The sequence below is a fragment of the Lutra lutra genome, chromosome 5 (genome assembly GCF_902655055.1).
Source record: "Lutra lutra chromosome 5, mLutLut1.2, whole genome shotgun sequence".
Taxonomy (NCBI): domain Eukaryota; kingdom Metazoa; phylum Chordata; class Mammalia; order Carnivora; family Mustelidae; genus Lutra; species Lutra lutra.
Window position 1 is genome coordinate 6,023,197 of NC_062282.1, and position 20,613 is coordinate 6,043,809.

A 20,613-nucleotide genomic window follows, 5' to 3' on the forward strand; every position below is an offset into this window, starting at 1 on the left:
TACATCTTTACACCTTAGAAGGAGAATAAATAGCTCCATTTCCAAAGGAAAACATTCTCTTATTAACTAAAGAGTCATTTCTGCATAATTCTGTAACTTTCCATTTCTATGCTTAGTCGTAGTCTCTTTTCCACTGTTCTTTCTCCCGACCACGTACGACCGCCTCTGACAAAGCAGAAAGAGGGAAATAGACAAGATTTCTTCCCTGTGCTTGTTATAAGAGGAAGCGAAGGCCTCAAAAGGAAATACTTTCAGTCAGCAAATAACTACCATAAAACAAAGATTTAAAAGTAAGGATACTCATTACGTTCCTTTATTGTACTCGACCAATAGCTTCATGTATAAAAGTCCCTCTAAAAGTATTAAATAAAAATAAAAATTTATTTTAAATTTACCACTGGTAAGTGTATACACAGTATAAGAAAAACTAGACCCTTTCCAGATCACCACAGTCCATGAACAAATGGCTAATTCACAATGTTTGTTCTGGTTTTGTCCTGAGTCCCACGAAAACACCAGTTCTTCTGAGTCCTAAAGCCAGTCTTCCTTCCTGTTACCAAGGAACGCCCACCTTTTGAGGAAATAGTTTTCTTTGTAAATACTCCACCAATTCCACTCTTGACTTTAGCAACTCAATCTCATAATAGGGGATCTGTAAAGGGAGGGAAATACAAGACATCATAACGGGTCACATTGTGAAGTCACCTTGGTGTCCTGGTTTCCTGAACCCGCCCCCATGGCAGAGTGCAGGCTCCTAGGGGGTGAGGCTCACAGTCCTCCGCTGTGTGGCCCCAGAGCCTCCAACAGCGGCTGGCACACAGTTGGCACATAACTGGGACTCCGGGAGCCTGAACACGCGGGAACAGTGGTGCTCTAGGGCCAGTGGGAGGACAGCCGGAGCCAGAGCATGGATACTCAGAACAGCAGGGTCCAGTCTGATGGGGGAAGCAGCATGGGCAGAGGTAGAGCCTGTGGGGGCACCGGGGGTGGGCAGGAAAGGGGCCACGGAGCTCGGGGCGGCGGGCCTGCTGTGGAGGGTCCTGACGCTCAGGTGCAGAGGGCTTCTCGCTTTCTTCCGTGAGTAGTGAATGAAAAATAAAGGCTCTGGACACGCAGTGGGGTGCAGGCTTGAGAACATCCGTCTGGGGACGCAGCTGAAACAGGGCGTGGGGAAGGAACCAGACAGGACAGCAGCCACTGGGCAGCTCCAGGCACCTTCCTCACAGGAGTCCCTGGTGGGCCGCGGCTGACGCAACCGCGAACGAGGGCTGAGGCACAAGGGTGGGAGAAGATCCTGGATTTAACGGGTCCTCTCGCCTACTCCCGGCCTTTGGATCGGGGGGAATGAAAGCAAAACAGATTTTCTAATAATGTAGAAATTCTAGAAGCAGAGGTTAGCATAGCTTATGGAGAATACAGGGACAGAAGGTGTGAATGTTCTATATTTTACATATACATACAGAGATTAAGCCTAATGAACAGAGTTGGCATTTAAACTAGATGGAAGATTCTGTTGTCTACTGGGACCAGCGCCCTGGAAAAAGCCAATTGCAAGCAGCAACTGCTTTCGGAGCAAAGGCACCTGAAGTCCTACCTGCACCACGTGGAAACCAAGCAGGCGCAGGTGTCTCTGTTTCACGGCTTCCTTTCCCAGTAAGTGTTTGGTATTCAGAGAAAACCTGTTTGGATCATCAATGCACAGCGCTACCCTGAAAAATTGAAGGGAGAAACTTAAATTTTTTATTATTTTTAAAAATTCTTTATTTAAATTCAGTTTCGTTAACAGTGTGTTATTAGTTTCAGAGGTAGAGGCCAGGGACTCCCCGGTTGCATGCATGAGCTCCCAGTGCTCATTACATCGACTGCCCCCCTTAATGCCCATCACCCAGTTACCCCATCCCCCTACCCACCCCCAGCAACCCTCAGTTTGTTCTCCAGTTAAGAATCTCTTATGGTTTGCCTCCCTCTTTCCCCCTGCTTCCCCTATGTTCATCTGCTCATTTGTTTCTTAAATTCCACATAAGTGAAATCATACAGTATTTGTCCTTCTCTGGTTGACTTATTTTGCTTAGCATAATACCCCCTCGCTCTAGCCACGTTGCGAATGGTCATCCTTTCTGATGGCTGAGTAATACTCCACTGTGTATGTACACACTGCATTGTCTTTATCCATTCATCTGCCAGTGGGCATCTGGGCTTTTCCCACAGTCTGGCTTTTGTGGACATTGCTGCTATGAACATTGGGGTACACGTGCCCCTTTGGATCACTACGTTTGCATCCTTTGGGTAAATACTGAATAGTGCGGTTACTAGGTCATAGGGTAGCTCTATTTTTATCGTCTTAAGGAACCTCCTGTTTTCCAGAGTGGCTGCCCCAGCTTGCATTCCCACCAACAGTGGAGGAGGGCTCCCCTTTCTCCACATGCTCACCAACACCTGTCATTTCCTGTCCTGTTAATTTTAGCCATTCTGACTGGTGTGAGGTGGTATCTCAGTGTGGTTTTGATTTGTATTTCCCTGATGCCGAGTGATGTTGAACATTTTTTCATGGGTCTGTTGGCCATTTGTGTGTCTTCTTTGGAGAAATGTCTGCTCATGTCTTCTGCCCACTTCCTGACTGGATTATTTGCTTTTTGGGTATTCAGTTTGAGAAGTTCTTTACAGGTTTTGGATACTAGCTCTTTATCTGATAAGAGGGAGAAATTTAATTTTTAAGACAATCCAAAATACTTATATATTCTTAGTGGCAAAGATTCGCTTGGGATTCAGTTATTCCTCTATGTCGGCATTATTTTCAGTAACTCACGGGTGTGCTATCGTTTCCTGTGTTGCAACGGCACTCAAGTTTATTAACGTGAATGTCTATGTTACACGGAATTTCCACAATCGGGATGCTGCATGCCAGTGTCTTCACTTCTAGAACCTCGTCTACTCTCCCTGGGAAAACAGCATCGGTTACCAAGCCTGCCGAGTCTCGCCACATCAAACCACACCAGTTTTCTTTACCTCTTATGCACATCTTCATTGACTGTAAATGGCAGTACTAATCCTTCTTCGTCTAATTTAATTTCAACATCTGGTGAGAGAAGAAAGGAAACATTCTCCGTGTGATACCCTCACAAACACTACATGCCTGTCCTCCTCCTCCTTCTGTTCTGAATTCTTCCACACTGCGATGGACCAGCCGGGCTGAAGTCTGTGAAGTAATGACCACACCAGACCATGGTGAGAATTTCACTTTAACCAGCTCTATAATCACCCAAGTCAGCCTTAAGTTAAGGACGCTCCGCCATGAGAAAACCAGGAGTGGAGTCCTCTAGATACCGGGCATGACAAGAACCTCGCCTTTCTTCTTCTCCTTCTGTAGAAAGTGGTGGGAATCCTTCAACCCAGAGAGTGAAGGAAGCCCTTTAAGCGAAGCAGGAGTATAACCTCCGCAAGTTAAAACTTCATCACTGCGGCTCCCAGAGCCTCCCAGAGCAAAGCCTCCTGCACCCTGATGTGTGGTCGCCGGGCACAGCGGACCACCGCTTCCTTCCCTCTGACGTCCTGCTATTCCTTCTGTAGAAAGAGCCCATGTGAAGAAGGTGAGCTATGATCACCTGAAACCAATAAGACACTGTCACCTTTGAGCTGATTTTCCTTTATTCATTAATTAAGAAAAAAAAAACCGTGACAGGCATAAGAACGTGAACTCTCCGGTCAGCCCCGTGCAACAGAACTTTCTGTTGCGAAGCAGGTATTTTCACCTTTTCTGTCCACCACGGCATCCACCAGCCTCCTGGGTGTTTAAGTGCTTGATGTGTGGCTCATGCAACCAAGGACTGAACTGTGGATGGGTTTTCAATCGAAGTTGATGGAAACTTAAGTAGCCACGAGTACTACTGGCCGCTGCATTGGCCAGCGCTGCCCTGGACGACGACAGCAGCTAACAGGGACGCAGCACGTACTACATTCCCGGTATCACTCTATACTCTCCCTTGGTCCTTATGCAATTCTGGGTCACTGTGCTTCTTACATTCATTTTACAGAAAAGAAGCAAGCAGAGAACGGTTTCTCTGCCCGAAGACATTCCACTACCACATGGGACTCCCCTGACTGTCTGGACTGCACCGCCCTACCCCCACCCCGTGTTCCAATGTGCCTTCAGGGAAGGGCCACCTCTGCTACATTTCCAGACCTTGCAGGGGTGACTAAATCCCACAGATTCCCAAAGAGGACAGCATGCTGAGGCTGGTCAGGCACAGCAAACCCCCTACTACTTACCTATTGTGTAACAATACGGCGTTAACACTTTCGGAGCAAAATACAATCTTGCTCCCAAAAGGTCAACCAGTCCAATCTTCACAAATTTGTAAAGCTGGAAATCCATAGGCGTCTCCAGGGAAGAACATGGAGTAAGAAATGATCTCACTCGGTATTTAGGAAAAAGTTGCTGACCCTAAAAATTGGATGTTTAAACATGAGAAAGGAAGAAACGATACAAAACAAGAAAATAAATCCAATAGTTCAATGTATCTTATAAATATGTTTTAAAAGTAGTCAGTGGGGGCGCCTGGGTGGCTCAGTGGGTTAAAGCCTCTGCCTTTGGCTCAGGTCATGATCTCAGAGTCCTGGGATCGAGCCCCACATCGGGCTCTCTGCTCAGCAGGGAGCCTGCTTCCCCCTCTCTCTCTGCCTGCCTCTCTGCCTACTTGTGATCTCTGTCTCTCTCTCTGTCAAATAAATAAATAAAATATTAAAAAAAAAAAAGTAGTCAGTGGTCACAGAAAGAAAGGAAAGGGTGGAACAACAACGCTATTACAGCTCCAGAAACATCTTTAAAACTCTTAGAATTACTTTAAGGGCCTTGAGGACACTCATGTTTTCAATAGAGGACAGTATGAAAAAGGTGACATTTCAAATCAGGGAAAAAAGGACGGCTATGTACTAAATGCTGCAACTGGTAATCCACCTGGGAACGAGCTAAGTGAGAGTTCCAGCGTGCACTATGGACTATCATAAATTCCAGGTGAGTTAAAAAGCTAGATACAGAAAGGGAAATGATACTTTTGAAAATTTAGAAAAATATTTATACTACCTTAGAACAGGTAAAATATTCTCAGTGAGAGAAGAAACCTTAAAAGATGGATAGATTTTACTACAGAAAACTTAAAAATTTTTATATAGTAGAAAGATACCATAAACAATATTAAATTAAAATTAAGAAGTAAGAACTATAGGGCCACCTGGGTGGCTCAGTCAATTAAGCATCCAACTGTTGATTTTCAGCTTAGGATCTCAGGGTCCTGAGATGGAGCCCGCCGCCGCAGGCTGTGTTCAGTGTAGGGTCCGCTTATGTTTCTCCCTCTCCCTCCCTCTCTGCATCTGCTCCTCCCCCGCACCACGCACATGCACACACGCAACCTCTCAAAAAAAAAAAAAAAAAATTAACAACTACAAACCAGGAGGGCACCTGGGTGGCTCAGTGGGTTAAGCCTCTGCCTTCAGCCCAGGTCCTGGGATCCAGCCTGCATTGGGCTCTCTGCTCAGTAGGAAACCTGCCTCCCCCCCCACCCCCCGCCTGCCTCTCTGCCTACTTGTGATCTCTCTCTCTGTGTCAAATAAATAAAATCTTAAAAAAAAAAAAAAAGAACTACAAACCAGGAGAAAAAATGTACAACATACACAGATATACAGGAACTAATATCTCCCTCTCACAATGTGTTCTAGGATGAGACAAAGAAAAAAAGGACAAGCAACCGAACAGGAACGTGAGTCAAGAAACGGATTCGAAGAGGATTCGTAGCAAATGTAAATGACCAGGAAGCACTGTGGAAATACATTCAACTCATTATTGCTCGTGAAAATGCAATTTAAACATGTGACACAGTAGTCTTCTTCATGGAGCCGAATGGTAACAATTAAAGGACTGATAACACGCAGCGACAGAGGGGCAGGGCCATGGCTGGGGAAGGGACATCTACAGCCATCAGGGCCAACAAGTGTGTGGGTAACTCAGTCATCTCACTTTCAGGAATCCAGTCTCTAGACTGAAAAACAAAAAGGCTCCAGTAGGGAAGGACACGTAAGAATGTTCACTACAGCCCGCTGACAGAGAGAAACGCTGGGGAAAAACCTGCGAGTCCAACAATGATGGAACAGAATAAATATCTGGAAATGGCATGCCATTCTTAAAAAGAGTGCATGTCACCTTTGTGTACTGTGCCCAAGGAATGTCCATGATGTATTGTGTATACATAAAAGCTTACTGTCCTTGCAGTAGCCCCATTCCAAGGCAAGAGAGAAACCAGGACAGTGTTCGTGCCTTTGTGTCCATTTGGACATAAAAACTGCTATCAACACTGCTCCTTCAGGGATGGAAGGAGGCTGGGGTAAGTCATTGCTCTTAATATGCCTTAGCACTGCTGAAGTTGCTTTACACAAAATAGTTGGCAGTGGGCGGGGGGATGGGGGTGGCCCGGTTGGTTAAGCATCTGCCTTCGACTCTGGTCATGATCCTGGGGTCCTGGGATGGGGCCCCGCATCGGGCTCCCTGCTCAGCAGGGAGCCTGCTTCCCCATCTCCTGCTGCTGCTCCCGCTGCTTGTGCTCTCCCTCCCTCCCTGTCAAATACGTAAATAAAATCTTAAAAAAAAAAAGAAGAAAATAGTGGTATCTCCATTCTTACACCTTACTCTGAAATGAGCTACTCTTAAAGGTGAATCAGTGTGGCCCGGAGGACCAGGCAAAATGAGCAAGTCCGGAGATGCCATGTGGGATCCCACACACGGGGCCTGATTAAGTCAGGACAGTGACTCCCTAGAGGTCTAGACAGGAAGCACAACCTGCACCTCAACTAAACAGAGAAGAGGGAAATTTCTGGTCTGGCTTAAAAATGTACTTGCAATCATTTAGGATTTGCTCGGTCCAGAGATTCGCACGTTTGTATCCAACAGCTGTGGGAGCGCTAAAGCCCTTCGCAGCCCTCAGAGGGAATCTAGGGGCGCTCTGATTGCGGCACTTGACGAAATCTTCTAAGACACCCCGCAGCAGGAAACGGTCCTTCAAAGACCAGACGACAGCAATAGGGCCAATTTATCAAAGAAAAGGTTACCTGGTGGCAAGTAACTCCAAGTGAATGAACGTCCTGCTTTCTGACGTGGTTACTGAGACAGATCAAAAGAGGACAAGCTTCAAAACTGGGGGTGGGGACACGAAGAACGCTGCCTCCACGGCGGAATCAGGCAGCACGGCTCTTGCTCTTACCTTATAGAAAGGGCATTCTAGGACCGAGGTTAAGAACAGTTGGGTCAGCTGTGCGAGGCTCAGTCTGTCCAAACAGGATTCTTCACCTGAAATAAAAAGCGTTCCGGTTGTGGTTACGTTTGGATTTTGGTCTGTGTGATGAAAGAAAGGAACATCCAGGAACGTACAACGTACACTAACCACTCCGGGAGGCACGTACTTTTAAACGACCCTGGCAGAAAAACGTGTCAGAGCTAAGTACGCTCGCCATCCGTGCGATCTCGTTTTAACTTCCAAGGAACTCAAGCTCCAAACGACAAAATATAATTAAAAGAAACAGGTATGTTAAAATCAGTACGGAGTCCCTTGAACTGGAGATGTGGACACCTGACATGTCTGGGTGGCCATCCACTGAGATGACTGACGCCAGCCTGTCAAAACGGGAAGTCTCCAGTTGCCCTCACAGCTTCTGACACGTTGTGACTATGACCGGGGCCACGTCATCCCACAAGACTCAGGCTGGCAGTCTGTTGAGCCGCAACTGTTTTCCCTGTGTGTATTCCATCACCCTGGAACTCTGTGTTTTGATTCGCACCTGACACTCTTATTAAGGTTATTACGGAAGAGGAAAGAGGGGCACATTGCTCAGTGTATGGGCAGACAGGCGCCTCAAAACCCTCACACGTTCCGGGGTTAATTTCCCCACTCGAAGTTATAACCAACCCACCTTGCAGCTTTTGAAGAAAATAAGGGCTGAATATTTTTGCCATGAAGTTGACCGGATGGCATTCAATTAGTGAACATGAATGGAGAATTTTCAGTAGTGTTTTGGGTGGAAAATAATTGAAATGAGTGAGCAACGTGTTTTCTAGCTGTCTAAAGAAAGCAGAGGCATTCGGGGGCAAGTAATTGAGTTTTCCAAATGGTTCGATTAACTCAGAGATCTGATGAGGTGAAAATTTTTCTGATTGGCAAACAAAGGTTTCTGCCACTGCATCGAGGATGGGTTTTGAAAGAATCCGCTTCCTACCGCAGTACTCCGTGACCTTGCTGACAACCTCAGGATCCAAAATGAGACACACTGAGGCTACATGCTGCTCGAGGGCTTTTGTAAAAAATCTGTCGTTGTGCCCAAAGTATATGAAAGCCTCTAAGACTTTTCTGAGCTCTTCATTAGTAAAACGAGGGATATGCCTTACAACATATTTTCCCAATTTTATAACCAGAGGAAGTGCCTGGGTTTGATCAAGACCCACCAGGGCACTGAGGATTTGGCTCATTGATGTTGGAGTCAAGCTGTAAACTACGGACAGAGAAAAGTTGTTTAGCTTATTAAGAAATGCTTGGTGTTGGCCCACTTTTTCAGTACAAGCCTGCAGGATTCTATAAAGAGCCACGATATCCTCAGGGGTAAATTCTTCCAACTTTTCCCTTTTCAGCTGACCTATCACCAGTTCTAGTGTCGCACAGCCCGGCCCCTGCAGTTTGATCAGACTTTCCCCAAGAATACAAAGACTGTGGACTTCCAGGCCACCCCCTTTGAGGCGACGCTGGCATTCTGCCACCAGGCTCAGAACCAAGCTACTGTGGGGATCCACATGCAACAGAGTCAGAGCTTGCAAAGTGGTCACCAAAACCGTGTCCGGCAGACCTGAGGGTTCCTGTTCACACTGAATGCACAGCGCCTGAAAGACACGGTTCTTTAGTATTTCTTTTGGCAGCTTTTCATCACCATCTTTTCTCCCCACTTCACAAATCCGCTGTAAGGCGCCTGCTGCTAGAGTATCAGGCAAAGTCTGCAGTTTGCAGCTTATAAAACTCAACACTTCTTCTGAGGACGTGAAGCTGTTTAGTCTCCTGTAAAACGTCGGCTCATCCACACTTGTAAGACTTTGTTCAGGCCTATCCCAGTCATGTGCTTCAGAGAACACGGGCTCACCAGCCGGATGAAGGTCATTTCCGTTTTCTGAGTGGAAGTTTTTACAACAGCCGTGATGGAACCTGACCCCGAGAGGCTCAGCCTGCGGTGAACAGAACCACGGACACAGACGCTCCTCGGCTACCTTGTGAACATGAATTATAGGATGGTTTTTCAGAGCGGCCAGAGCTCCGTGGATCCGAAAATCAGACAAATGGCAAAGGTTCCTCCACAAGGTAATTAAGGCCATGTCATCAGATTCTCCACTCTTCTTGATTTACAACTAAAGGAAATAAAAAAAAAAAAAATGGTCAAATACATACAGCGCATAATCCAACCACATGAATGCTTAAGAAACCGAGCAGGAGTACTGGTGACAAGTGACTCATAAACACAAGTACCCAAACATCAGTCTCTGCATTGGCAGCTTGGAAAAGCGGCTGGCATCTAAGAGTAATAACCACCCCCCCCCACCCCCCCCACCCCCCCCGCCACCTGGCATCCTCCCACCTCCCCCCTGCTTTGCCGGTAGAGCTAACCCTCACCACACAAGGCATCAAGTACTTCTACTCATTCTACAGATGAGAAAACTGAGCCCAAAGAGGCTATCTTATCCGGTTTGCACAGCTCATCCGTGGCAGAGCTGGGACTCACACTCGGGCGGTCTACACCCCAAACACGCCTCCTGCGTGTTGGCTGACAGCACTGCGTTTGGTAAAATACACCCAAAAGGAGCAACGGGTAAAAGGGCCCACATCCGTAGAGGTCAACGCAAAGCAAGGCTCAAACACGTGGAAAACGCCCGAGGCGTCGCTTTCCTCTCGAAGTTAAGATCCGGCCAGGGCCGAGGAAGAACGGGGTCTAGTTTGGGGAAAAAGGCAGATTTGAAAGAAGTGAAACGATGCAGCGCACAAAGGGGTAAGATGAGAATTCCGTGTCCACCTAAAGGCTCGCGTGGGACTTGGGGACACGAGTGTGCAGGTCAGAGAGACGGGGAACCCCAGGAACCGCGTCTTCTAGGAGTGAAAGGACCCCACGGGCCGGGAGCCTGTAAACCCGGCGACCCGGGAACCTGCGCTCCAGCCCGGGGAGTGCAGGGGCGGCGGCCGGAGAGGAGCGGGAGGGCCATGGCGACACGGACACCTCGGCAGCGCCGCGGGCTCACGTACGCGGGGCCGGGACACCTACCGCGCTGGGACACCTACGGCGCTCAGACCGCGGGAGCTCCGAGCGGCGCCTAGCCACCGGAACCTCGTGGGCCTCCGTACGCGCATTCCGTAGCGGACGCCCCACCCCCAGCAGCCCGGAGCATGCGCAGAGAGAAGGCCACACCCCCGCGCCGGGAGCGCTGTGATTGGCTCCGTTCCTTCCCGAGCTCCTCATTGGTCTTGGGCGCCAGAAAGGTGTTCGCCGTGACGGAGCGCGCAGCGCGGGAGCAGGCTCGCGTTCCTACTCTTGCCCCGGGTGTTTCCGGCTGGGCACGGTCAGGTGAGACCGCTGGCTGCGGTTCCCCGGGCTCTCGGTCCGTCCGCCCAGTTGGAGCCCGCGGGGAGGCGGTACAGGTGGGGGAAGGCACGGGCCTCTGCGCCCGCACGTCCCTCTCGCGGCCGGGCTGGGCCCTCACCGGTGGCTCAGGAACCGGGCCCGACTGGGCGGACAGCGGCTGGGCGGGCTGCGCGGGAGGCTGGGTCCTGGGTCTCCCGTCGCTGCCCGGCAGCTGGTCGGGCCCCGCAGTGGCGTTAGCACGAGCGGCGCAGGCCCCGCAGGTCCCTGTGGGCGCCTCCGTGGGCGTCTGTGTCCCGAACGCTTCCCTAGACTGGGGGGCGAGGGGACCCAAGGGGGCGACCCCAAAAGGGTGCGGCAGCGAGGGTCACGCGGGGTGCTGCTCCCCCGCTTCTCCGCCTGCGGGTGCCGGGGATCCGTCTCTGAGTAACGGGGGTCACAGACCTTTGTAAGGTGGTGGTGGGCCTGAGGGGTTCCTCCTCCTCGGGAGCGCCCGGGGCTGTGCATGGCGCCCAGGAAGAGCTCGAGGTCCTTAGCTGTGGTGACGGTAAGCGGTGACATTTCCATCACTGCATTTCCACAGTTGTCGCTGAGCCCAAAATGTGTGTTGTCTTCGTAGCAGGCATTTATTCGTTGGTTCGGCTGACTTACCGAACGCCTGCTCGGTGCCAGGCAGTGTCCTGTTCCGTAAGGGCATTCCGTGCGTTCAATGGCCCCTAACACGATCCTTTTAATTTCTTTGTGGCTTAATTTATCCCTGGACGTACCTGGTCAATGGACATAAAGCTCCTGATGGTCCATTCCGAAACGCCAGGATTTGATACTGATTCATTGAAATCTGCCCCTACAAGTTGGCAGTCAGTCCCCCGGTTTTGTTATTATTTTTTTAAGTTTAATTTACTGAGTAATCTGTACACCCATTGCGGGTGCTGGAAGTTCACCACCCGGGGATCAAGGGTCTCACACTCTGGACTGAGCCAGCCAGGCGCCCTCCAGTGCCCCAGCTTTAGATCCTGGATGAGGATAGGAAAACAAGTCTGAGAGTCCCGTGTCTTACTCCTGGTTTTCTCTTCAGGAAACACATTTTGAGCTTGAGCGGATTGGAAACATTTCCTCTCTCCGTACGTGTATACGTGCACTCGCGTGTGTGTATCTGATACTGAAGTAGAGCGGGGTATGTAGCTTGATTAACTGCTGTGGTTAGCTTATTTGGCATTCGGAACAGGTAGGAACAGAATCGTATACTTCCAATGGAATTTTTACATTTAAAAAAAAAAACATGTATTCATCTGAGAGCGAGAGCACGCGTACAAGTTGAGGAAGAGGAGAAGCAGACTCTCCGTGGGCGCTGGGAGACTGCCTCAGGGCTCCATCCCAGGGCTCGGAGTTTATGACCTGAGCTGAAGGCAGGTGCTTAACCGACTGAGCCTCCCAGGCGCCCCATTGCATTTGTTAACATAAAAACATCAGATTTATTGAGCACTGCTGTGTCTCCGCTGTGGCTCAGATCTTCACAGGGGGCACATCTTTGTCGGGGGCGGGGGCGCTGTTAACCCCGTTTCAAGGGCGAGGGAGCTGAGGCACAGACCAGTGGAAAGGCTTGCCTGAAGTTCTGCCATCGTGCATGATGGACGCCGGACTCGAGTGCGAGGAGTCGGACCCCAGCATCCGGTTTCTCAGCCGTGGATTTAGAACTTTACTCCTGTATTCTCCCTGGTTGGATGAATTCTCTTTTTTAGACTCGCTGAGAATTACGCTAACGTACCTAGAGAAGCCTGCGTCGTATTACGCGTGGATGTTGTCGGAGTCTTTTAGAAAGACTGTGAGGGAGAACACCTGTGGTGTATGCCTCAGTTAGGAACAAAGAACATCCCTCTGTCTCTTCTGTTCCACAGTGTGTTGAAGCTGTAGCACATGCCGTGAGGCGATGAGGAGGTTTTTGTTACTCTATGCTACACAGAAAGGACAAGCGAAGGCCATAGCGGAAGAAATATGTGAAAAAGCATTCGCACATGGATTTTCCGCAGATCTTCACTGTATTAGTGAGTCAGATAAGGTGAGCGGCTACTCATGGATTTTACTGTGTTTTATGCTCAGAGTATGTTGGTTGGGAGGTGACGTTAAGCAGCAAAGTAGGCTGCTAAATGTCTCCATACTCCCTTTTCTTTCAACACTTAGAAACTTATTTTATCAACTCTTGTTAAGATTTGTCATTTTTTTAACATACAAGTGTACATTTGAATTTGACCCAACAGTTTCAAAAGCCAAAACAAGTAACCACTCAACTGTGAGGGGTAGTAGTAGTGCTTCCTTTCTCTCTCGTTGGCTGTGAGAACTAAACAGATGAGTGCTTGCACTTGTGTGTCTCCCAACTCACGAGTCCTAAGTGCCCCTTTTGCATTTCCTCAAAATAAAGACTTTGCCATTCATGTCAGAGTTCCTCCAAGGGAAGGACTATGCAGTTCTTTTGTGGACTACAATTTAAGGCAGGAGTGGAAGGTTCTAGAGAAGATTCAGCTTCTTTACGGCAGGGAATGCTTATTTTTAGGCTTAGTCTCTGCAGAAATTCCTACCTTAGGTTATGGAAGATTGTAACAGATCTGTCTTCTTTCAGTTAGTGTGACTGAGTTTTCTGGATTTTACTGTCATATGCAAGTCAGTCTGTAGCAACTAGCAGGAGCTTTTTATACAAGGACAAGTTGATGTGCCAGCCACTAACACTTTAAAAATGTCCCTCAGTACTTTAAAAATTAACCTCGGTGTAGCCGGTATACTCAAGTTCATAGTCTCCTCTGGCCTTTTCCACATCTGTAGTTCAAAGGACTAGACTGTCAGCAGCACAAGTGAATTATAAACTCCCCTCATAGGAGAACCTTCATGTTTCTGTATGTGTCAGGGTCAAGATGACTCCAGATGTAGTCACTCACCCACCAGGGAGCATCCTGGAGGATACTGCCAGTCCGAAGTTTCTGTAATCCTGCAGCAGCTTCGGTGTTGGTCTGTAATCCTCCAACCAACTTAAAAGTCAGTTAACAACATTTAGCAGGGTGCCACATGCTAGAATATAATCTGAATCTGTTATTGTAAACAAAAAGTTGTCAGCACCATATGACTAGCCCTGATTTGGCCCCTCGGGCTCACCTCACCACCTAGGCCAGCAGCTATTTGAACCTTAGGTGAATGCTACCAGTTATGTTAGCGGTCCTGTTTGCTCTCCCCAGCTCATTGGTTTCTCTAGTCCTTGATCCAAGTTTAAACAGATAGCTGTCTACTTGCTAGGTCATGGTAGTCCTTTTTAAGACAAAGTTACGTGAATTGTAAAAGTTCACTACACAGGGTGCACTGTCTCCTGTAAGCATGGAATCACCTGGTAATCCGTTACCTCAAATCCTTGTATCAGCATGAAGAAGAAGTGAATCCCTCAGTCAGATTCGATGATACACATGAGCAGTAGAGATCATGGAGTCATTAGGAAGAGAGACGGTGAAGTGTCTCTTTGGAATATTTAAATTAGGTCAGGTTTAGAGTGAAGAAACTTATCTGTAAGTTGCCGAGTTTTCTGCTGATGGTTTCCATTTACCCCTCCTGTATTCCCAGCTCCCAGGATCCGGAGGGGGTGAGGAGTGGGCCAGGTTCCATGGTACCTGAGGAGTAACGCTTGCACTCCCCCCTCCTCATCCTCTGTGCTGTGAAGCCTCATGCAGCATAGATGCCTGGTTCTGGATAGAGGAGACCTCGCTGGTTGCCTTGCTGATGTGTTAAGTCAGAACTATGTACAGCCGTAGATCCCTGACACGTGGTCCTCGTTTTGTAGTATGATCTGAAAACTGAAACAGCACCTCTCGTTGTGGTTGTTTCCACCACGGGCACTGGAGACCCACCCGACACTGCGCGCAAGTTCGTGAAAGCAATACAGGACAAGGCCCTGCCGGGAGACTTCCTTGCTCACCTGCGCTACGGATTACTGGGTATGGACCGTGTTTGCGTTCTGCCTGTCCTCAGTTATTCCTGGTTTAATTCTGGTATCTGAATGTATCCTTCAAAACCATGATATATAGTTGTGTAGATTTTGTTGTTGGTTTTCTGTTTACGGTTCCATGTTTTATATTTCTATGGTGTCCTGTGTTCTGTGAATGCCTCCCCTGTCTTCAACCCATAGCAACTCCTCTGTGGAGCCCCTGGAATAGCATTTTTTTTTTTTTTTTAAGATTTTTATTTATTTGACAGTGAAAGACACAGTGAAAGAGGGAGCAGAAGCAGGGGGAGTGGGAGAGAGGGAAGCAGGACTCCTGCTGAGCAGGGAGCCTGATGCGGGGCTCGATTCCAGGACCCTGGGATCATGACCTGAGCCGAAGGCAGACACTCAATGGCTGAGCCACCCAGGCGCCCCATTTACATTTTTTTATTCAAGTTTTTCTAATTTCTGTTTTCAAGAATGAACATGTATGTGTTGCTTTAAAAAATTCCTCAAAAAAGGTATCAACCATTCTAGTCACTGTTAGGCCATTTATGGACTGCCCCCCCCCCCCCCCCCGATGCCCACCACAATTGCTTACCCTGTTCTTTTTGTGAAAGTATGTAGAGATGATTAAACAACTGAGAAATTAACACTTTTAACCTTAAATTTTTAACCAAGTATGAAAATGTTAGTCCATTTTCTTGCCAGGAAACATAGGAGTTCCTAATTCACCTAACACAGAAATACAGGAAATAATTATGTTGCAGACATACCTGTCTGTGCTCTCAATTAGGGGTCAGTAAAAATCAATAAAGGGCCAGAAGATAACTGTCTTAGGCTTTGCAGACCATGTGTTCTTTGTAACAACTACTTAACTCTGTTGTTGCAGCTGGAGAGCTGCTGTAAACTATGTGAACAAATGGGCTTGGCTGTGTTCCAGCACGATTTTATAAAGACAGTCCAGGGGGCACCTGGGTGGCTCAGTCCAGGAGTTGTATTTGGCCCACAAGATGTAGTTTGTAGACCTGTGTGCATGAGATCAGAAGTCTGCAAATACAGATACTATGTTTTTTTTTTTCTTAAACCTATCTAATTCTTCTTTTAAGATTTCCATATTTTTTCACAGATTCATGGAAACAAAAATGTGAAAATATTTGTTAACAGTGGCCAAGAAGTGTTTCTGTTTTGATGGGTCTGTTACTGTAATATTGTAAAATAGAAGGCAAATATTTGCATACTTAGTATTTACCCAAGGAAAACCTCAGGAGACATGAAGGTGTGCATTATTAATCAGAGCATGGAATGGTATTGTTTTAAATATTTGTTCTGTATATCTTCTTTAAATTTAAACCTTATTGTGTGTGCACTGATGACCCGTTTGGGCTCCCTAGGGCTGGGTGATTCGGAATACACGTACTTCTGCAACGGCGGGAAGATCATTGACAAGCGACTTCAGGAGCTGGGTGCCAGACATTTCTACGACACCGGCCATGCGGATGACTGTGTGGGGTAAGAGCAGTCCCTCCACATTTCCAGTCAGCCCCTCTCTGTACTACATGAAAGCTTGTGAGTTTATGAAATATGATGACTTTTGATTTAGCACTGAAGCTTTTATTTTGAAAGTTATTTTCCTTTTTTTAGCTTTTTTTAGCCCTAGGACCAAAGATCAGCCAGGGCTTGATTTCCATATTCTGTTGACTTTAAGTGCCTCCAGATTCTGCTAAGAGAAGACATCTGTAAAGATGCCCTGGGATAGTTACCTCTGTCACGAAATGTGGAGACATTTGTAGAAGTCCGCATTTTCTTTAGGAACTTCGATAGCCTGCGTGTTGGCTTTCTGCCGTGCACACACACGGACTGGATGCGGGTCCTCGCGTGGAGGCCTCCCATCACGCCCAGCATCCCTGGCAGTGAGCACAGGCCAGAAGCGTTCACTCGCCGGCACGCTGTGTTCCCTGGCTCTCTCTTTACCGTCTTAATGGCCGCTTGCCCTCATGCTAGCCAGAAATATAATTCCTATTTCCATTAGTTCACTGGTGGTTTTACAGCTCAGCATTTCACCCTCTGTGCCACCTTTGAAATCCTCTTGATGTGTTTATTCAGAGATCGAATGGATGTTGTCCTACAACTAAGTTTATCATTCAGCCTCTGGCTATTTCAGCAGATGACAGCTGACCACCTGACTTTTTTTTTCCCCTACTTGGTGTGCATATTCTCACCCACTTGATCTTTGTTTATGAATGACGACAGATTCAGCGCACGCCGCGCTTTTCTGCATAGCACCACCTTGCTCGGGTCTGCTGGAAACACTTCTCTTTCCGTTTAGCCCGCCCTCCGCTCCGTCATGCTCCGTGAGGGCGACGTGCTGGTCTTTTCCCATGGCCCAGTGCGTATGTTTTTGATCGTGACGAAGCTCTGCCGTGTTGCCTCGCGTGTTCACCTTCTAGTCTGGTCTCCCTTTATGTTGATTTCTTTGTGTTTTTGTGTTTTCTGTTTTTTGCCGGAGTCATGTTGCCGTTATTTATTGTCTTTTATGAGCCATGTGCTTGCTAACTTCTCACCGAACCCACTGGGCCTGTCACTGAGTCCACATTTTCCTTCTCTTCAGGGTCTTTCCGTTGCCCTGTTCGTTTACTGGATCCAGCGTTAAAATCCTTGAAAGTGTTTTTATCAACCTGTAGCTCATCAATTTTCAGCCTAACTACCTCGCTTGAGTTTGCCCTCTTCTAAAATTATTTTCAAGGAGATACTCTGGCTTAGCGTAGCAGCCCCCACACTCATGGGGACAAGGATGCAGAGTGGGGTCCAGTCGCCTACCTGCAGATTCCTGATAACCAACCACCTTCACGGAGCACTGAAATCTTGGTCGTGTTACTTACTCGTGTGCTCCACTTTCTCCCTCTGCGAGAGGGGATAATAGTGTGTGTCGTGGAAAATTTGGGGGAGGAACAAATGACTTGATGCACGTTGTCCTCTTAGAGTAATACTTGTCCTGTTGTAAGTGTGCCGTGAACATTAGCTCTCCTACAGGAGGTGTTAGCGACTTAATATTTTTGAGCTGTGAAGATGGCGTTTTAAACGTAGCTGTCATTGCTGAACTCAGAGTTTTATGTCCTTGCTTTCCCAAAGGCTCTGAAGGATATATGTGTACTAATGAGATTATAGCCAGAGTCATAATAAGACAGAAGTCTGAAATGTGCCTTTTCCTGTCATTTAACTTTATGAATTAGGATTTACTTGATTCTTCCTTTGAGTTGTGATTAAAAATGAAAAGGCTGTGATTTCCAAGATTCTGATGCATGGTTTCTTACTTGTTCAGTTAAAGTTTCTCTGTTCAGGGAATATAGGGGTACTATTGTTGGCTTGCCCTACTTTGTCTATTAGTAAATACGCTACCACATTCTAAAACTTATCTATGATTCATTCAGCTTTCCTACAGGAATATTAGGTTTTCTTTCTCTTGTGTTTAGACGCCCTGAAAATTTCATCAGAAATGTTCAGAACCAGTTCAAGGTGTGAACTCTTTACTTAATACCTAGCATTAATCCAGAGGGATTTCTTGGTGATATTTTAATCTGTAGGGGAAAAAAAAATCACTAAATTAGGGGGAAGAAATGATGTTGCATTTGACATATGTAATTATCATGTGATACTAGAGTAGGCTTGGATTTGGGATAAGTTCTGTTAGCCTCATCAGAATTTCACAGGCCTACTTAAAATTACAACTTCTTAAAATAGTACCAACTATATTTTAGGAAGTTAAGAGCAATCCCATTCCTGTTACTTATTATTGAAATGGCTTCATTTCTGTTCTGACCTTTATCTATGCTCAATTTTTTTACAGCTGAAGTTCTGATGAACACACTGTAATGTTTTTAACTTAATCATAGGTATGTTTTGTATTCTGAATAGTCATTATATTTATTGTTTTTAACGTTTGCATAGCGTTCTGCCAAGTAGACTGCCATTATCCCATGATTTTGTATTTAAATGGAGAACTTAGGCATTTTTTTTTTTTTTTTATTGCAACAACCCAGTTTAGAACTTGTGGTGGAGCCATGGATTGATGGACTCTGGGCTGCCCTCACGAAACACTTTACATCCAGTAGAGGAAAAGCGGAGAGGATTGGCGCTCTCAGGGTGGCATTGGATGCCTCCCGAAGGATGGATCCTCTGAAACCAGAATTACTACACATTGAATCACAAGTTGAACTTCTCAGATTAGGTGATCCAGGGAGAAGGGATTCTGAGGCGTGGGGACAGAATGCAGTGGACGGAAGTCGGTCAGGTGCTCCAGCGGCGGGGTCGGAGTCCGAGTCCTCGCTCACCCGCTCGGAACCGCCGCTCTCACAGGCGGCCCTGAGCACCCCCGCCGCGCCGCCCGAGTACCTGCACGTGCGCCTGCAGGAGTCTCTGGGCCGGGTAAGTGCTTTCACCCCGGGCTGCCGGCTGCAAACATCTGCTTTGTCGTCCTTACTGCATTGCAGCAGGGGTCCGCGAGCCGGCCTGTTGGGCAGATGCGGCCCGCCACGTGCCTCGGAAGTAAGGCTTACTGGGACCCAGGCCTGCGCGTCCGTTCCCGTGTGGCCCGTGGCTGCTTCTGTGCCACAGCGCCGGGGTTTGGGGTGGGGGTCCCTGGAGGCGGGTGCGCCTGAGATGGTTACTGTCGGGCCCCTTCCAGAGAAAGTGCCTGGGCAGAAGTGCTTGCATAACGTCACTTCTGTCTTTGAAGCAGGAGTAGTTAAGAGCTCAGTTTCTCTGTCATTTTGGAGAATTAATTTGTTTCTTCATTTCAGTGTGGGTCGGGGGATGGCAGGTGTTGTGGGCACTCAGGAAATGACCTCAGCTACACTTGAAGCGTGATTTCACAGCAGAATCACTTTTCCAGCAGAGGCTTTGTGCCCTGGGTGCCCTGGGATGCTCCACTTTGGGGATTATTCTTTTTCTTGGTGACATTTTACAGCCTGGTTTTTGCCTATATTAAGTCATTTTTTTGTCAGGTGTGTTTTTTCTCTTAATAAAGAAGTGTCCTTAAAGTAGTCTCTAAATTTTGAGCATTAAGTTGATTAACAACTCCTTTCTCCTCAGCACTGCCAGCGTGCGGCACCCTGACACTTCTTCCATCAGGCCGAGACTCGGTTTCCACCGCAGCCCGTCTTTCGGGGGAGCCACGCCCTCCTTCTCTAGCGTGGCTCACGGTGGGGCTCCCCGTGGACTGTCTCCCATAAACCTCTCCGCTGGCGCAGGATTGCGATTTCTTGTTTCTTGATTTCTTATTTTAATGAAGCAAGGCTAGACATTTTAGAAGCAATTTAAGTGCAACTGTCTAGCCCGTTAGAACTGTTGGCCAGCACCTGATAGGATAGTGGTTTTTTTAACATCTCCTTATGGTGTTTTGCTAGAGCATTCAGGCAAACGTGTTTATAGAAACAGCTGTCAGGTGTTTTCCACTTACGCTCCATTATTGTGCAAATTGTTTAGTTAAGTGAGGTACTTAGGGTAAGTACATTTTTTCAGGCTTGGGAGTAGGTGGGAGTGATGAGTGAGCCTCTGGCTGGACAGCGGGTGGGGATCGCACGGGCAGGGTGAGAGCCCCCGTTGCAGGCCGCAAGGACAGTGCATGTGGCAGAGGCACGTGAACGTGGTTTGTCCGACGGGCCGCTTCAGGAGGAGGGTCTGAGAAGGCATGAGGTATGGCACAGGTCATTGAAGAGGCTTCAGTTGCTGGTAATGTGGTGGAGAGAGATTAAGATCTCATCCAGTTAACGCGTACTCGTGTACATCTGCTCAAGGGATATGCTTTGACGACAAGGGGTTGGAAAAAGATTTGCGGGGGGGCGTCCTCTTGGGATCCTCACATCAGGGAACTGAGAAGGGGAGAAGGAAGTAGCACTGGGCAGAGCGGGCATTGAGCCTCCGTGTCCTCTCAGCCAGTCCCGCTCCCCACAGCGTCAGTTCCCCAGCGCTGGTGTCTCATAACCTGTGGGGTCTCTGGATCTTGTGGTGCA

The 20,613-nt window shown here is 47.8% G+C and overlaps 2 protein-coding genes across 16 annotated transcripts in view; one reads left to right on the top strand and one right to left on the bottom strand.

Annotated features, from left to right (window-relative positions):
* Positions 1-290: 290 nt before the first annotated feature.
* On the bottom strand, positions 291-10,442 carry FASTKD3 (FAST kinase domains 3). 9 transcript variants are annotated; one of them, XM_047729719.1, is made up of 7 exons: positions 10,350-10,442; positions 7,954-9,427; positions 7,248-7,333; positions 4,267-4,441; positions 3,007-3,076; positions 1,595-1,709; positions 291-652 (listed from the first exon to the last, which is right to left on the bottom strand). In XM_047729719.1, exons 2-7 carry the CDS (start codon positions 9,392-9,394, stop codon positions 554-556), a joined length of 1,986 nt encoding a protein of 661 aa, XP_047585675.1. In that variant the 5' UTR covers positions 9,395-9,427; positions 10,350-10,442; the 3' UTR covers positions 291-553. The 9 variants fall into 9 exon arrangements, 7 of the variants coding, with proteins under 7 accessions (XP_047585675.1, XP_047585678.1, XP_047585674.1 ...); XM_047729722.1 differs by having other exon boundaries at positions 8,878-9,427; positions 10,333-10,441; XM_047729718.1 differs by having other exon boundaries at positions 10,333-10,441.
* Positions 10,443-10,540: 98 nt separating this feature from the next.
* Positions 10,541-20,613, top strand: part of MTRR (5-methyltetrahydrofolate-homocysteine methyltransferase reductase) — a 38,378-nt gene continuing 28,305 nt past the window's right edge. Inside the window, exons 1-6 of one of the 7 annotated variants that reach the window (XM_047729709.1) lie at positions 10,542-10,770; positions 11,723-11,872; positions 12,543-12,703; positions 14,462-14,615; positions 15,997-16,114; positions 18,643-19,027. In XM_047729709.1, coding sequence (XP_047585665.1) covers positions 12,575-12,703; positions 14,462-14,615; positions 15,997-16,114; positions 18,643-19,027 — 786 coding nt within the window. In that variant the 5' untranslated portion in view covers positions 10,542-10,770; positions 11,723-11,872; positions 12,543-12,574. Of the gene's footprint in view, positions 10,771-10,894; positions 11,195-11,722; positions 11,873-12,542; positions 12,704-14,461; positions 14,616-15,996; positions 16,115-18,642; positions 19,028-20,613 lie in introns of those variants that run through there. The other 6 variants (XM_047729710.1, XM_047729711.1, XM_047729714.1 and 3 more) reach the window with 6 other exon arrangements.

Bases quoted from the DNA above. Each gene is read 5' to 3' on its own strand.
- FASTKD3 (XM_047729719.1), bottom strand. From the start codon at position 9,394: ATGGCCTTAATTACCTTGTGGAGGAACCTTTGCCATTTGTCTGATTTT. The intron at 7,334-7,953 runs GTGGGTTGGTTA...TTTTTATTTCAG, and splicing joins TTTTCTTCAAAAGCTGCAAG to GTGAAGAATCCTGTTTGGAC. The intron at 1,710-3,006 runs GTAAAGAAAACT...TCAATTTTTCAG, and splicing joins AATGAAGATGTGCATAAGAG to GGTAGCGCTGTGCATTGATG.